The sequence below is a fragment of the Carcharodon carcharias genome, chromosome 6, assembly GCF_017639515.1.
Source record: "Carcharodon carcharias isolate sCarCar2 chromosome 6, sCarCar2.pri, whole genome shotgun sequence".
NCBI lineage: Eukaryota > Metazoa > Chordata > Chondrichthyes > Lamniformes > Lamnidae > Carcharodon > Carcharodon carcharias.
In genome coordinates this window covers 173,557,423-173,575,478 of record NC_054472.1, presented here as the reverse complement: position 1 = coordinate 173,575,478, position 18,056 = coordinate 173,557,423, and the positions used below count along the sequence as shown (strand labels likewise).

General features: G+C 44.6%; 1 protein-coding gene across 1 annotated transcript in view; it reads left to right on the top strand.

Moving 5' to 3' along the window:
• LOC121279061 (piezo-type mechanosensitive ion channel component 2-like) overlaps nt 1-18,056 on the top strand; it is a 1,076,252-nt gene that overhangs the window by 693,036 nt on the left and 365,160 nt on the right. Inside the window, exons 8-9 of the mRNA XM_041189919.1 lie at nt 7,029-7,197; nt 15,303-15,347. Of these exons, the coding sequence (XP_041045853.1) occupies nt 7,029-7,197; nt 15,303-15,347 (214 nt within the window). The remainder of the gene's footprint in view (nt 1-7,028; nt 7,198-15,302; nt 15,348-18,056) is intronic.

The following is an 18,056-nucleotide window of genomic DNA, read 5'->3' as shown; positions in this document are numbered from 1 at the left end:
TCCATCAACAGTCAAGAAGCTCAACACCATCCAGGACAAAACAGCCCACTTGACTGGCAACCCATCTTCAACATTCATTCCCTCCACCACTGATGCACAGAAGTAGTAGTGCTGTGCCATCTACAAGATGCACTACAAAAACTCACCAAGGCTCCTTTTACAGCACCTTCCAAACTTGCCACTTCTAACTCCTAGCAGGACAAGGGCAGCAGATGCATGGGATCACCACAACCTGTAAGTTCCCCTCCACACCTTACACCATCCTGATTTGGAGTGATAGCGCCGCTACCACTGGGTCAAAATCCCAGAACTCCCTTCCTAACAGCATTGGGGTGCTCCTACAACTCATGGACTGCAGCAGTTCACCACCACCTTCTCAAAGGCAATTAGGGATGGGCAATGATTGCTGGTCTAGCCAGTGACATCCAAAATCCCATGAATTAATTAAAAAAAGGACATAAGACTGAAAGACATTTGAATGTTACCATGGAAACAGTCCAGCACTCCCTCAGTATGGGAAAACATGTTGGAACTTTAACTCATCCATTGATATTAGAATCTGAAAATAATCACTAATCATTAAGCAACATTCAGGAGAAACTAAATGTGAAGAAAAAGACACATATCTATGAAATCTTGTGGGCTGCACAAAACATCTTCGGTTGGCTGCCAGTTGGACAGTCCCATTTTAGATAGACAATGAAATAGGGGTCTCAAATACTGCTCAAGTCTACGTAAAATAACCCCATGGGATTATTCAAAGAAGATTAGGGAGTTTGCCCGCTAACCGGACTTTGGTTTAAGTTGGCCATTGTATTTGCTTACATAAAGCACAGACTGAACTCAAAAACAATTAATTGTTCAATAAGCACATGTCTTGAGGATATGATGAGGCACTATGTAAATAAAAGTTTGTTCTTTTTTTATTTTTATCAAATATTTTAACAATAAATAACTCTGGTGACTAGGATTTCATAGGGAGAATTTTCCCCCTGTCGGGTGGATTGTGTGGATGTGGGCAGGAGCGAGCGCAAACCTGATCGGATGCGCACCGCCATTTTACGTGGGCGGGCCAATTCAGGCCCACCCAGCATGACGCACACCCAGAAGCGCTGAGCATTCCCTGTGCAGGCAATGGGAGGGGAATTCCCTGAAAGGTTCCCTGGGCTCTTTCGCGCGCATGCGGAGGTGCCTCAGGGAGATTGGTTTCGGTGCTAAAGTTTGAAATGAAGGTTTGTAACACTTTTAACACATGTACCCTCATGTGACACTATCACATGAGTGGGGATATGTCAAAGAATAAAAGTACAAATTGTTATTACATTTTAAAACATTTCATGAAACCTCATCCCGCCCGTGGATGAGGTGTCATGAAAAATGCGAAGGCCGCCCGGGCTCTTCGCCTGCCTGCCAACCTTAAGGCTGGACAGGCAGCATTCTTAACAGCTGTAATGACTTTCTTAAGGGCCTAATACGCCTTTGACAGTTCGGCGGGTGCGCAGCCGCTGACAATCTAAATGACCTTCGGTGACGTTGGGACACCCGCCCCCGCTCACCGACGGGAAAATTCTTCTATGCCTCTGAAACGGACAGCAACAGAGACAGGGACAATAAAATTGTGTGGGGCGTTGTTGGGTTGGCCTTCCAATATCATTATACCAGGACACAAATGAACTCTAAATGTTAGCTCTGTTTCTCTCTCCACAAACGCTGCCAGATCTGCTGAGTTTTTCCAACATTTTCTGTTTTTATTTCAGATTTCCAGCGTGCACAGTATTTTGCTTTCATCACATTTTATCAGTGCGAATGGGAACCTGCATAGGGGAGCCACTCTTGTTTTCAAAAGAACCAATTTTGAGGCAATTAACATTGTTACTGATACAATAGACAATGATTTTATCGGCCACTTTGGATTTAACAATAAGCGTTAAGGGGGGCATGGGATGCTAGGAACTTTTAAAAGGTAGCAACAGGTAACAACTGATGTCATTGTTGCAATCATCTGCCATTTTACCATCATAGGTAGGAAGGTCCAGAGTGGGCACATTGTTTGTCATGCAGGAGACCTAGTCAGGAAGTCATTGATCTGGGATCGAGCCCATCACCCCCACCACGCAAGCTAATGTGGTCCTGGCTTGGGGTTCAATTGAGAGGGGCCAGAGTGGGGGCATAGGGTAGGCAGCATTGCAGCAGCTACTGGCAGGGTAGCCCATTCAGACTGGCAGTGTGGTCCATTCAGACTGGCAGTGCCCAATTGCCATGGGCATCATTCTTTCAGAGGAGGATTCTCCAGGAAGGAGGAAAACCTGAGAGGGAGGGAGGTGCAGGCATGTGGATCGGCACAGCAGTAACCTTATAGCCACTTGCATGTGCAGCCTCATGATAGAGAAATGGCAGATGACCACTGCAGGGATGTGTATAGTGGCCGAGGTCTACAGACAAAGGATGATCTACCTGCAGATTTCGGAGAGGCAATTTTGCCATGGACTGTGCTTCTCCCAAGAGGCCGCGGCCAATTTTTATGACATGCTGGTGGAGGGGGTGTGCTCTGGTTGCACTGGTCGTCACCCAATGCCAGTGGCCTTCAAGATTATCATAGCCCTAAATTTTTATACCTCTGGTTAATTCCAGGGTCCCACTGTAGATGTGTGTGGCATCAGCTGATCAGCTGCACATCACTGCAGTGGTGGTGATAGATGCCCTCTTCATGAGAGCTAGCCAGTACCTACATCACGATGTGGACAGTCAAGCCGAGAGACCCAGAGGATTTGGCACCATCATTGGTTCCCAGAGATGGAAGGTCTCATAGACTGCATGCATCAAGACTCCTACAGGCCAGTCAGCTGCTCTCATTAACCAGAAAGGATTTTATTCCCTCGATGTGCATCTTGTTTGTGGCCACCGTCAACACATCCTGCAACTATGGTACCCTGGGAGCAGCCACAACACTTACGTACTCTGACACTCAATTTTCATCCCTCTTCAAGGATAGATTCTTGCCAACAAGGGATGCCCACTGAAGAGATGGCTGCTGATACTATTGAGGAACCTACGACAGAGGCAGAGGAACACTACAACATGAACCACATGGTGACCCATGAAACCGTTGAGCAGACCGTCACTTTCCTCAAAATGAGATTCAGGTGCCTGGATCTTTCTGGTGGGGCACCTCACAGTGTCTCTGTGAGGATTTCCCAGATCATGGTCATCTGCTGCATTTTACATAATCAGCGTTGCAGAGGGGGGTGGCCCCGGCTGCTGAGGATGAAGACGACGAAGCTGATGACCAGCCACATCATCCTAATCAACAGGTTGGGAAAGGGGAAAAAAGAGCATGAATAGCCATATGGAAGGTGCCAAAATATAGGCACTTGAATATTGCTGAAAAGAGAGACATGCTACCGAAGCATATTGTCTTGCACCCACCAGGACACACTGCATGGTAACAGTGTGAAACGGCTTGCTTAACCTGTTGTTCAAATTTTAGAGATACTTTGCCTTTCCAGGGTAATTTGAAGCAATCTGGGAACTTTTCAGGTCCAAAAGTGGCAGCCCTTGGCCCATTTGCAAGTTTGTGTAATACAAAGTGTATAATGATCTGATCAGGACAGCAGGATGGCTATACGAGTGGCATTTTCTTCTAACAGGATGCTGCTATCAGTCCATAAAGACTCATAAAATTCTGCCTATCATACAGTTGAGTAGTATATGAATTTCAGTACCGATGCAATGCCAGTTACATAGGCTGTACATTCGAATAATTGGCTGATCGAATCAAACAGCATGTTCCTTCAACTGTTTGTAATAAGCAGAATACAAACTGGGCTCAAACAGCCTACGCTTGCAAAACTCAAAACAAAACACCTACTGTTAGATGTGATTCTGTGATTAGTCAGCACTTGCTAAACAATCCTGAGTGCATAATGGTTACACTAACAACCAAATTAAGATAATCAGTTGAGCTCATAACCTGGCTCATTTGCACTTGCTAGAAGTGACATATTTCACAATATACAAAATAGATACATTCCAGTGAAAAAGAAAACTTGCAAGGGGAGGACCCACCATCCATGGTTAACCAAAAAAGTTAAAGACAGTATCAAATAGCCATAAATCAGGAAATGGAGGGCAGGGAGGAACTCAGGAAAATCATAATTACCAGAGAAGTGGAATTGAGCAAATTGTTTGGAGCTACAGGCTGATAAATCCTCAGGCCTTGATGTACTTCATCCTAGGGCACTAGTGAGACTACATCTGGAGTACTGTGTACACTATTGGTCTCATTATTTAAAGAAGGATGTAAATGCCTCAGAAGCAGTTCAGAGAAGGTTTACTAGACTAATTGGAAATTGGAGTTGAGGCCGAAATGAGATCAGCCATGATCGTATTGAATGGTGGGACAGGCTCGAGGGGCTGAATTGCCTACTCCTGCTCCTTGTTCTTATGTTCTGAATACCTGGAACAGACAGGTTGTTTTATGAGGAAAGGCTAGACAGATTAGCTTGCATCGACTGGAGTTTAGAAGAGTAAGGTGCAACTTGATTGAAACCTTTAAGATCCTGAGGGGTCTTGACGGATTGGATGTAGAGAGAATGTTTCCTCTTGTGGGGTCACTCATTTATGACAGAGATGAGAATTTTTTTCTCTGAGGGTTGTGAATCTTCGGAGCTCTCTTTCTCAAAAGGCAGTGGAAACAGAGTCTTTGAATATTTTTGATGTAGAATTAGATAGATTCTTGACAAACAAGGGGGTAAAAGGCTATCCTAGGGTAGGCAGGAATGTGGAGTGAAGGTTACAATCAGATCAGCCATGATTTTATTGAATGACGGAGCAGGCTCAAGTGGCCGAGTAGGCTATTCCTGCTCCTAATTCTTATGTTCATACATATGGCATACATTCATACGCAGGGACCAGTTCTCTGCAAATAAAAGGAATATGTTCAAGCCTTGCACCTTTTTTGAATTATGGGGGAGCTTGAGGAGCCTGTAATTCCCCGTTGCTTATTCCATGGCAATGCCTCGGTCAATCAGAGTTGATTTGGCAACGAATCATCACTCTTTTCTCTTGTAGTATAAATTGTTGTGATTGTTTGAAATTTGGCATTCTTGCATTTTTCCTGATGAGTGCGAGATGAAAAGCTTCAGCAACATGTCTCTATTTTTAGCAATATTCAAGTTCTTTACTGCCAAGTGACTGTTTATGCAGACACTTAAGTGCACACAATTTGATCCTTCCCACTGCTGCTATCTAACCAAATAAAGGTCTACCTTCCACCTATACCAATGCAGTTGACCTCTGCTCTAAATCCAACCCCCTCACCCACTGGCACCCAGTGCTTATGCAGTGTACAAAAGATGACCACATGTGCCATGGTTGCCCTCAGCCAGCCTTTAGGTCAACACATGTCACACTTACACAGCCAGAGGGCCGCCAGGAATGGATGGAAACTTACAGAAACCGAATAAGGCATGAATTACATAAATCATTGCACCAAGCAAACTATCGAATTACCTATGTAGCTCATCTGCATCTAGTGTGTTACCTTAATTCGTTTATTTGTGCTCCTAATTGATGCTTCCACTTTGCTGCTAAGCTGTAGTGGAAGCAGACCTCACCTTTCTACCCCTTGTTTTGGGATGACTTTGGCAGACATCCTCTGGCTGCCTGAGGCCTGGTGGATTCCAGCATCCTGTGGGGCTCCTGCACTAGTGCAGAATGCTTCTCTATCATCATGGTTACCCAAGATGCTGGTGCCACTGGCAGAGAGACTGAGGAGCTATTATCCACAGGCAGAAGACCCTGAGAGGAGCTCCCAGAAGCTGAAAACTGGGATTACTCCTCTATTCTAAGGTACACTTTTACCTTCCTGCTCACCTGTCAAGGACCAGGATCTGATGGATACTTTAGGCATCCTCTTGCCCTCCAGCTTTGCCACTGCTCCATTGAGCTGTGGGGTAAAGAGCCTTCTGCCTTGCCCCTGTAGTCTGGAGGAGAACATGCAGGAAATGGTGACACAACTATGGAGGCACCCAGAATCTTTCTTTGCTGCCAAGCACATCTCTCCTCAAGAGTTCTTCCTAGGCTGTTGGAGGAATGACTGGTCAGAGGCTGAAGGAGGGATGACTGTCCTTGGATTGCTTGCAGGCCTGAATGCTCAAAGGCTTTTGGCAGTGCTGAGTGCTGCAGCAAAGGCCATCTGAATCAGAGCTTAGTATTAGTGACCCTTTAATCATGGCATCAGCACTTCCTACCTTGACAGGTGACAACACGGTTGCCATCTCAGATTGGTCAGCCACCCTACCTGTCAGCTGTTATTTGGCCAGCCGATGTGAGACCACTCCAGAAATGGGAGTTGGAGGGCCATTGCCACCCGTTTTCAGTTCCACCTCCCTCTTTCCCCTCCAGATCCTGTAAAGTCCCAGCCAGTAAGTGGCTATCATTATTTTTTCACATTTGTCACTTAAGATTTCTTGAGAGCAGCAAAGTGCTTTGCTTGTGATCATCATATAGTGGAAGATCATGGGACAATTTCTTACAGTTTTTCATCCAACACTACTTTGGAAAATTATGTTATTAGTTCTGGTTAGACCTGTGCTGATAAATGTTAATACATCTGGAAATATAAGTACACAATGATTTAAAATTTACTGGTCCCTATTAATTTATGTTTATTTAGGCTTAATTATTGTTTCAACCAAAGCTTATTTGTTTTGTTTTGTAGCGTGGCTTTTTTATGAACTTTTATGAACTTACTATCTTAAATGATGATTTAACACCAAGACCTTTTAGCTGGAAACCTGATGTTTCATATTGGAGTTTGGCAATGATTTAAAATGGGCAATATTGTATGCTCGTTAGACATCCCATCCAATTTTCCTTCCATTGAAGTTTTTTAATTCTTATTATTTTTATTTAATTCTTTTTCTCAGCATTTTCAATTAAAAAATGAATATGTAATTTGTAAAGCTTTATTGCAACTTTGACCTTGGTAATAAGTTTATTATCTCTCTTTGTCTCTCTTTTAACAGATTGTTTGGTGTATCACCAGTGATCCAAACAAACTGCACAACTACCTGGAAGATTATAGCCAATCCCAATATGTCTTGGCCCCAACATGTCAATCCTATCATGCTGTTATTACTTTACTACACTTTGGCGACACTTATACGTCTCTGGCTTCAAGAGCCAGTTATAAGGGTGGGTAATGTTTGAAAGATTCATTTTTTTGTTACACCTTCTCTCATAGTGGCATAAATTTGGCATGAAAGATCCAGTAGGTCATCATAGACAGCAGACTTCTTTGGCACTACATTATATGCAAGTATTAATCATCTAATTTAATGACAGCAAAATTGTATAAGGCATGAAAATGGGCACAGGGATTTAAAAAAAATTATTCTTTCATGGAATGTGGGCATCGTTAATAAAGTCAGCATGTGTTGCCCATCCCTAATTGTCCTTGAACTGAGTGGCTTGCTAGGCCACTTCAGGGGACAGTTAAGAGCCAGCCACATTGCTGTGGGTCTGGAGTCATATGTAGGCCAGACTGTGAGGGTGGCAGATTTCCTTCCTAAAGGACATCAGTAAACCAGATGTTTATTTTTAACAACAATCGCTGATAGTTATCATGGTCACCATTACTGAAACTAGCTTCATATTTCATTACTTCCAATGCAGCTAGTACCTAAAGTTTATGCTGCCTGCTGATTACCTTGATTGTAGCATACAGTCAGGTATGACAGTCACATAAAGTCTTGAAAAGTTAGCATTACATCACGTAAAGTTAGTCTGTGCAATTTAAAGCTAGTCCACACCTCTTAAAAGGAAGATGCATTTTAACTAGATCAGCATTTGGCACGTCATAACGTTCAAGGCTGTGGGCCAAGTGCTGGTAAATGGGATTATGTAGGTAGGTCAGGTGTTTCTCACATGTCCGTGCAGACTCAATGGGCCAAAGGGCCTCTTCTGCACTGTGATTCTGTGTGATTCTGTGAGGTACTGGAGCTGACAGGGGAAGTGCCTGAATAGAAAGAACACTGAAAAATGGTGTAACAGGCCAGAGGGCACATTTCAAGGCTGTCTGATGCAGCGTTGGAGACCTTGGTGCAAGGGCTGGGCAGAAACAGAGGGCTGGATTTTATGGTCAGGCATGTTTTCAGCTGTGGGGGCGGGGGGTGGGGGGGGTGTGTGTGTGTGTGTGTGTGGTGGGTGGGGTGAGTAAAATATGTTGGGTGGCTAGCCCGCTACCTTCCCATCCACCCCCAACCTGTTCCCATACTATGAAGGGATGGGCAAGGCACCCACTAGCCTGCCTGCCTTTAGGCCTATTTAGGCCCTTAAGAGGCCAATTATTGCCCACTTAAGGCCCTCAGACTGCCCCCACTGGGCCGCAGCAGTTGGAAAAGAGTGGGAAGACTGTTTTTAAGCAACTTTGGTAGAAGGGCAGGAAGGAAGTGGGGACACATCATTCAAGGGATGCATCAGTGGTCAACCTCCAAAATGTTACCCCCTCCTTTGTGCCACCCACCTGGCCTCCGAAATTCCATCACCTCACCTTCCTCACCTGCTCTCCCTCGGGTTCGCGATCCCTCCCCACCTTAAAATCCCAGGACTTGCCTGGGTCCGCTGTGTACCTTCAATCTCTGTGGGGCTTCTTACAGTGCCCACTACTGAATTCTGGCATTGTTGGGACTGATAGAGTTGCCAGACAATCTGATTGGCTGCCAGCTCTCGAGGGCAGGGCTTCCTCCCATTCAGACGGAATTCTGACCCTCAGATTGTTTAGGTTGCCTGGAGAGTGTTATTGCTGCAGGAACCTTTTCTAAAGTCAGTCGGTTTGGAACTGACTTATCTCCTGGGAACAAGCAGCATGCTCTCCCCATAAAAACTAGCTCAGAGAAGTACTCTATTCACAGAATATTAGGAGGGTTCTCCGGACAACACTGGGAAGACAGTGGGGGCATATAGCCATTTTGTTCAATGGCAGTATGTAGGTCCTGGATGCAGTGCTGCAAGAGGTTCAATGATCAATGAATGCAAGTAATTAAGAAGGCCAAGGGACAGCAAGTAATTAAGAAAGCTAATGGACAGCAATTAATTAAGAAGGCTAATGGATTGCTATCCACAACACTGAAAAAACTGGACACCATTTAGCACAAAGCAGCCCACTTGATTGGCACCACATCCACAAACATTTACTCCCTCCACCACCAATGCACAGTAGCAGTAGTGTATACCATCTACAAGTTGCACTGCAGGAATTCACCAAGGCTCCTTAGACAGCGCCTTCCAAACCCATGACCACTATCATCTGGAAAGACAAGGGCAGCAGATAGATGGGAACACCACCATCTGGAGGTTCCCCTCCAAGTAATTCACCATCCTGACTTGGAACTATTTTGCCATTCCTTCACTGCCATTGGGTCAAAATCCTGAAATTCCCTTCGTAACAAAACTGTGGGTGTACCTACACCACATGGACTGCAGGAGTTCAAGAAGGCAGCTCACCACCACCTTCTCAAGGGCAACTAGGGATGGGCAATAAATGCTGGCTCAGCCAGTGAAGCCCACATCCTGTGAATGAATAAATAAAAAATTACAAGAGGGATTGAACATAAAAGTAAAGATGTTGTGCTTCAGTTATACAGGGCATCGGTGAGGCCATACCTCAAATACTGTGTGCAGTTTTAGTCTCCCTATTTGAGGAAGGATGTAAGTGCATTGGAGGCAGTTCAAAGGAGGTTAACTAGATTGATACCTGGAATGAGTTTGTTGTTTTACGAAGAAGATTGGACAAACTGGGCTTGTTTCCAGAAGAGTGAGGGGTAATTTGATTGAAGTATACAAGATCCTGAACAGTATTGACAAGGTGGACATGGAAAGGATGTTTCCTCTTGTGGGTGAGCCTAGAACTAGGGGGCACTGTTTTAAAATTAGGGGTTGCCCTTTTACAACAGAAATGAGGAGAATTTTTTTCTCAGAGGGTTGTGCGATTTTGGAACTCTGTGCCTCAGAAGGTGGTGGAGGCAAGGTCATTGAATATTTATAAGGCAGAGGTAGATAGATTCTTGTTAGGCAAGGGAATCAAAGGTTATCAGGGTTAGATAGGAATGTGGAAATCGAAACACAAGATCAGCCATGATCTTATTGGATGGCCAAGCAGGCTCTCGGGGCCGAATGGTCTATTCCTGTTCCTATTTCTAATGTTCTTATGAAAACAACTTCAAATGTCATATGCTTGCAAAGAAACCACTAGCCTTACACAACTCAATTCAGCACCATCTCTTCACTCACTGACCCACCAACCACATCTCATATTTTAACACAGGGCAGAATTTTCCATCCCATTTGGCATTGGGCATCATGGCAAGCGTGAGCAGGCAATATGGCAGGAAGACCAAAATTTCATTTTACGCCATCGTCAAAAACCAGTTTGCGATCGTCTGCTCCACCCGTCATTGGCAGGCCACGTTTCCTTCTGCTGAAAATGGGCAACATCATTTTAATATTATCTGCATATTATTATAAGCTCTGCTCACCAGAATCATGCCCCTCGCACTGGATCATCCTGGCACATTGACGTGATTGCATGGTGACGTGTTTCACAGCAACATTTAAGACCATAAGACATAGGAGCAGAAATTAGGCCGTTTGGCCCATCGAGTCTGCTCCGCCATTCAATCATGACTGATAAGTTTCTCAACCCCATTCTTCCGCCTTCTCCCCGTAACTTTTGATCCCCTTACCAATCAAGAACCTATCTATCTCGGTCTTAAATACACTCAATGACCTGGCCTCCACAGCCTTCTGTGGCAATGAGTTCCATAGATTCACCACTCTCTGGCTAAAGAAGTTGCTCCTTATCTATGTTCTAAAAGGTCTTCCCTTTACTCTGAGGCTGTGCCCTCAAGTCCTAGTCTCTCCTACTAATGTAAATATCTTCCCCACGTCCACTCTATCCAGGCCTTTCAGTATTCTGTAAGTTTCAATCAAATCCCCCTCATCCTTCTAAACTCCATCGAGTATAGACCCAGAGTCCTCAAACGTTCCTCATATGTTAAGCCTTTCATTCCTGGGATCGTTCTCGTGAACCTCCTCTGGACCCTCTCCAGGGCCAGCACAGCCTTCCTGAGATATGGGGCCCAAAGTTGCTCACAATATTCTAAATGTGGTCTGACTAGAGCCTTATAAAGCCTCAGCAGCACATTCCTACTTTTATATTCTAGTCCTCTTGAAATAAATGCCAACATTGCATTTGCCTTCCTAACTACCGACTCAACCTGCAAGTTAACCTTAAGAGAATCCTGGACTAGGACTCCCGAGTCCTTTTGCACTCCAGATTTCGGAATTCTCTCCCCATTTAGAAAATAGTCTATGCCTCTATTCTTCCTACCAAAGTGCATGACCTCACACTTCCCCACATTGTATTCCATCTGCCACTTCTTTGCCCATTCTCCTAACCTGTCCAAATCCTTCTGCAGCCTCCCCGCCTCCTCAATACTACCTGTCCCTCCACATATCTTTGTATCATCTGCAAACTTCGCCAGGATGTCCTCAGTTCCTTCATCTAGATCATTAGTGTATAAAGTGAAAAGTTGTGGTCCCAACACTGACCCCTCAGAACTCCACTAGTCACTGGCCGCCATCCTGAGAACGCCCTTATCCTCACTCTCTGCCTCCTGCCAGACAGCCAATCTTCTATCCATGTTAGTACCTTGCCTCTAACACCATGGGCTCTTATCTTACTGAGCAGCCTCCTGTGCGGCACCTTGTCAAAGGCCTTCTGGAAGTCCGAGTAAATAATATCCATTGGCTTTCCTTTGTCTAATCTACTCGTTACCTCCTCAAAGAGTTCTAACAGATTTGTCAGGCATGACCTCCCCTTGATGAAACCATGCTGACTTTGCCCTATTTTATCATGCACTTCTAAGTATTCTGAAATCTCACCCTTATTAATGGACTCTAAAATCTTACCAATGACCAAGGTCAGGCTAATTGGCCTGTAATTTCCTGTCTTTTGCCTCACTTCCTTCTTAAACAGGGGAGTTACATTAGTGATTTTCCAGTCCTCTGGGACCCCCACTGACTCCAGTGATTCCTGAAAGATCACCACTAACGCCTCCACTATCTCTTCAGCTATCTCCTTCAGAACTCTGGGGTGTACTGCATCTGGTCCAGGTGATTTATCCACCTTCAGACCTTTCAGTTTTCCTAGCACCTTCTCCTTGGTAATGGCCACCATACTCACCTCTCCTCCCTGACTCTCTTGAACTTTGGGGATGTTACTTGTGTCTTCCACCGTGAAGACTGACGCAAAGTACCTATTCAGTTCCTCCGCCATTTCTTTGTTCCCCACTACTACTTCTCCAGCGTCATTTTCCAGCGGCCCAATGTCCACTTCTGCCTCTCTCTTACCCTTCATATATCTAAAAAAACTCTTGCAATCTTCTTTTATATTACTGGCTAGTTTACCCTCATATTTAATCTTCTCCCTCATTTCTTTCTTAATTGTCCTCTGTTGGTCTTTGTAGGCTTCGCAATCCTCTGGTTTCCCACTGCTCTTCACCGCATTGTATGCTTTCTCTTTAGCTTTATGCTGTCCCTGACTTCCCTTGTCAGCCATGGTTGCCTCGTCCTCCCTTTAGTATGCTTCTTCTTCCTAGGGATGAATTTTTGCTGTGTCTCCCAAATTACTTCCAAAAACTCCTGCCATTGCTGTTCCACTGTCTTTCCTGCTAGGCTCATCTCCCAGTCAATTCTGGCCAGCTCCTCCCTCATGCCTCTGTAGTTGCCTTTATTCAACTGTAATACCATTACATCTGATTCCAGCTTTTTCCTCTCAAATTGCAGGAACAATGACTCTATTTTCAAAGTCCGTGATTTCAGGCATCCCTCTACCAATCTGCAACCTCTCCCTTTTATTGTGTACCAGCCTGGGACATGAATACAGATGGAGAGAATGTGAGCAGAATGCCTGCTAGGCCAGATAAATTTGCCTGGCATGTGTGGGTGTTGAGTGCTGCCATGGACGGGATGAGGACAGCATTCGCCGAGCAGGTGAAGGTTCTGTGAGAGTGAATGGCAATGTCCTTTGAACTGTCAGTGAGTGAGATCCCTGTGGGTCTGTGATGCATTTGTGAGTGTGTGAGTAGAGTGACAAGAGAGTGACTTAGCTGGCAAAACGGAGGAGACCATTTGTCCTCTTTCAGCACTGGGTGGCTGTCCTCTTTTGCAGGGCATTGGTGCTGACCACTGCTGCCACTGCCTCTCATGCTGAATTTGTCACCTTGTTTGTTGGCCTTCGCCCAGACCGGAGAGAAGAGGACATCTCGGCGGACCTCCACTGTGTCCAATAGGCACTCGAGGGAGGTGTCACTATATCTGGGGGCAGTATGTTTCCTCCCTTTGGCAGCCATCAGTATATAGAAGCTCCCAATCCCTTGAAGAGTGCTAGTGCTTTGCAGGGGCGGCATTTAAATATGGCGCCTAGTTTACTGAAGGCCTAAGGTGATGGTGGGATGGGCGAATGAGAGGTTGCCCCACCAGCGACATGGCATGTTTTCTAGGAATGCATGATTAATGAGGTGGAATTAGGATGATACGGTATGAAAACCCACCATTGCAGCCAGTGGGTAAAACATCCTTTTTCCCACCCACTACCGGACTTAGTGTAAATCTGGGATGATTTATAATTTCACCATGCCCTCACACATTTAGCATTGCTGCAATATCACATCCACATCTTACAGCTTGCACACTGTTCAACAGCTTTCCAGCTGTTCTACAATTGCAGGTACATCACCCAAACCATTTCACCACACTCACTAACACATTTGCCCAACTCTTGAAGGACAAGGTTGTACGCAACCAGATGCAGCAGCATCTAACCAGCCAGGGACAGCCATAGCTACATGTCCTCACCCTGATGGAGGAGACAGTACAAGCCATAGTTGGAGCAGCCATGACTGAGGCCCTCATTAGCTGCAGGACTCGAACGATTGAAGATGATGGTATGCTTCATACCTAATCCTCCTTCTCATATTACCCTTCCTGCTCTTCCTACATTCACATCTGATTCTTAAGCTACAGATAGTTTAAGCCTGCACTTCTTGCATTTGCCACTTCCCTTCATGACAATCTCATCTTTGTGCCTTCCTACTTTCAGATACCCAACAACTGTAACCTGATCATGAATGGTGAAGGAGCAAGACATGGAACCTGATGATGAAGAAACACTGTTCCTTGTTTTCACATTCACAACCATCAGCTCAGATATTGATACTGCATGCAATTTATAGGTGGGATCTTCACATGGGTGAAGACACCAGGCATGGGTGGCTTGTAGGGCACGGGAAAAGGATAGCCAGCTTGTCAGAGGGCAAGATTACACCTGAGTTCTGATGTAGAGGAATCATATGAGAACTTCAGTGAAGCTACGTAGAGAAACAAGCTGAAGGGCATGCACAGAGAAATCCTAAGTGCAGTGGTAGGCCAGCCAGAAAATCTGTAGTCACTGTCAAGGAAGATGGGGAGTTCAGCATTCGCCTTGCACGCTGCTTTGTAAAGAGCTTGGAACCCATCTTTTCTACCATGAAAGTGATGGCCAATTCCATTTATGCACTTAACCATGATGCAAACTTTGATGGCTGATGCCTCAGTTCCCATTGCAGTACAAAAGCAAAAGCCATCCAAAGCCTGAGCGCTGCACTGGATTCTCAGACTGAAGCCATGCAATCACATTTGTTGCCATGAAAGTGTAGCCTGTTTACCATGCAGGCTCAGACTGCTGCCATTGTAGCTGCAGACATCATTTTACAAAGGGACTTGCAGGGTTTCACAGCAGTCCAGCAATCTGTCCACCTTCACGTTGTTGGGAATACTGAGGTGTCACCCTGGGAGAGTGGTATTGATGCCGTGGTGCACGAACCTGCTGTTTTCTCTCAGAATGGCAATATTAATTCTCTTACCATGGCCACTTTGCCAGTGCCCTTGCTGATGACACCCAACAACACTTCTGACACTTATGACGAGGTGGTGCAGTCTGAAGTTAGCCTTTCTCAGGCCAGAGCTGTGCAAAGTCATCCTGTAAGGCCATCAGTAGTCTCCCCATTGAAAGTCAACAGACTTTTGTAAGTCATATTGCAACCTCTGTAGTAGCACTGCATAGGACAGACAAAGGTGCAGGGAAGACAGGCACTAAGGAAATGCACAAAGGTGATTAGTTGACTTTTCCATGGAATATTTGCTTGTTTCATTGATAAATTTGGTTTGGAATGGTTATTTTGTGGTGGTTTTTATTTCAGCATTCTGGCCAAGAGGACATTGTAATGGACAGTATCAGAGAGAAGGTAAGCTACGAGACTGTTGTTGAATGGAAAATCAGGGTTTTGTTCACTGGTATCTCAATGTGCGGAGCTGATCATGGATATCCCTGCGGAAAGGAAATTTTTGTTTTATTTGTTTTTGGAATATGGGTGTCACAATAGTTGTCAAGGTCAGCATTTATTGCCCATCTCTAATTGCCCTTGAGCAGGTGGTGGTGTGCACTAGCACTGAAGTTCATACATAATGTTACTCAACTCACAAATGGGTCAAATAGCTGCCACACTTGGACCTGAAAAGTGCCAAGTGTATCTCAACTTACTATGGAAAGGCAAAGAATCTCCAGAATTCAAACAAAAGTTAAGGAAACCATTTCACACTGCTTCAATGCAGTGGCTACGTGAGTGATATTTTCCACTAACAGGATGCTGCTGTCACTTAAAAAGACATTCTGCCTACCACACAATGTTGTGTACGAATTTCAGTGGCAGTGCAATCCCAGGTAGGTAGACCATATTTTCCAGTGATTTGCCGATAGAATCAAACAACATGTTCCTTCAGCGGTTCATAATAGGCAGAATACAAAAGGTACTTAACCAGCCTGTGCTTACAAAACTCAAAACAAAACTTATACTATTAGATGTGATTCTGTAAGTGAATAGCACTTGCTGAACAATCCTGAGTGAGCTAATAGCTACACTCTCTCTCTCTAGCCGTCCTTTGAAGCCATGGATCCCGTGGCAAGAGCTTGTGCATGGAGTCTTTTAAAATAGAGAGGCAATGACTGCAGCTACCATATGGTTCTGGCTGACTAGGAAACTCTCCCCTTCTCACTGCCTGCCATTGGTATCTCAGAAGGATTTAAAGGTTGACAGTCAACATGCTTGGCCACACCACGAATGCATCTTCCATGGTCATCAAGTCTTGTGTTTTTTTTTATTAATTTGTGCAATGTGAGCTTCACTGGCTGGGCCAGCATTTATTGCCCATGCCTAGTTGCCCATGAGAAGGTGGAACTCAAAAATAGAGATTCTGGTTCAGAAGTAGAGGTACTACCCACTGCACCACAAGAGTTCTTAATAGCTACATGAACAACCAATTTAAGATAATCAGTTGTGCTTGTAAAGCGGCTAATATTGGCTTGTTAGAAGCGACAAACATTTATGCGCAGGGACCTGTTCTCTGCAAACAAAAGGAATATGGTTTAGCCTTTCGCATCTTTTAAATTACCCGGGAGCTTGAGGAACCTATAATTCCCCAGTGCTTTCGCCATGGCAACACCTTGACCGTCAGAGTTAACTTGCCAACCAGTTAGCACCCTTTTCTCCTGTAGTATTAATTGTTGTGATCGTTTGAAATTTGGCATTCTTGTGTTTATTCTGATGAGTGCAAGATGAAAAGCTTCGGCAATTCTCTCCTTTTTAGCAATATTCAGGTATGCAGGTGTTTATGAGGATGACTTTGCAGGATCAGTTGGGCAAGGTGTGTCTTTGTCTTTTCCAGCATCTAAGTTGATGGATGTAAAGATGTTCATGATCATGGTCACCTTTACAGTCACTAGCAATACCTTCTCAGAGGCTGCAGGTCTGATTAAAACAGATGGCCAATCTCAGTGAGCACCTTAGTGAAACAGAATGTCACACACTCTGATAAAAGCAAAACACTACTGATGCTGGAAATCTAAAATAAAAACAGAAAATGCTGGAAAAACTCAGCTGGTCTGACAGCATCTGTGGAGATGAGAAATAGAGTTTCTCAGCAGCATTTTCTGTTTTTATTTGTCACACACGCTGTTCTGTGCTGACTTTGAGATAGCAGGCTTGCATTCTGAAGACCCTGGATCAATATGGCCTCCTACTGAGATCTCTTCTCCCCTCCTCCTCCTTCTTGGAAGAGGACTCGTCCTGCTGTGTATTGCTTCTGCTCAATTGCCTGCCATGCTGAGTTGCAGTATATACCTCCAAACATCTTAACTAACTCAGCAATAGTCAGCAGAAATTAATCAGCAACTATGGTGAAAGTGGTTGATGATTCCATGAAATAACACTGGTTAGGGTTGTGGTCTTTCCTGCTGCTGGACACATGTTCAGCTCTGCGAAGTTAAGCAAGAGCAATAACTGAAGTGTTGAGGTTGAAAGTGGCACTGCTGGCTCAAATTAGCCTGGTGTGCTAACTAACGTAACAATCTACCTACATTACATACTTCTGGTGCCAGTTGAGGTGACCTATCATAAATGACGTCTGGCATGACCTGCATCAGAAGTGTACAAACATGTTGCAGATGCCAGTTTGGACCCAAAATGGCATCTAAAGTGCCAAAAATATAGACATTACACAACCAAATTTTATGTCAAGTCGACGTTAGCATGTACATTCCTTGCTGTATGGCTATATTATCCATGAATAATAAAGCATAACATAAACACATTTAATGCTAGGACCTCAAAAATGTAAACCAATCTGCTCTTTCCTCACACTGTGCTCCCATGATTCTGTAAACATACCCTTCTGCCTTTTACTCTCATGCCCCTCCTAAGGGCAACCTGAGGGATTGTATCATGAGGGATGCTTAGCTTTTACTGTAGTACAAAAGGCTTGTGGCACAGAGATTTCCATTCTCTCATGGTAGCTTAATCTTGGCAGGGAGGGACTGACTGCTTGTTACATCCCTTGCATTAGGGCAGCCTGGTGCCAGTTCCAATGTGTTTGGCATGTACTGCTGCCCTGAGAAAATA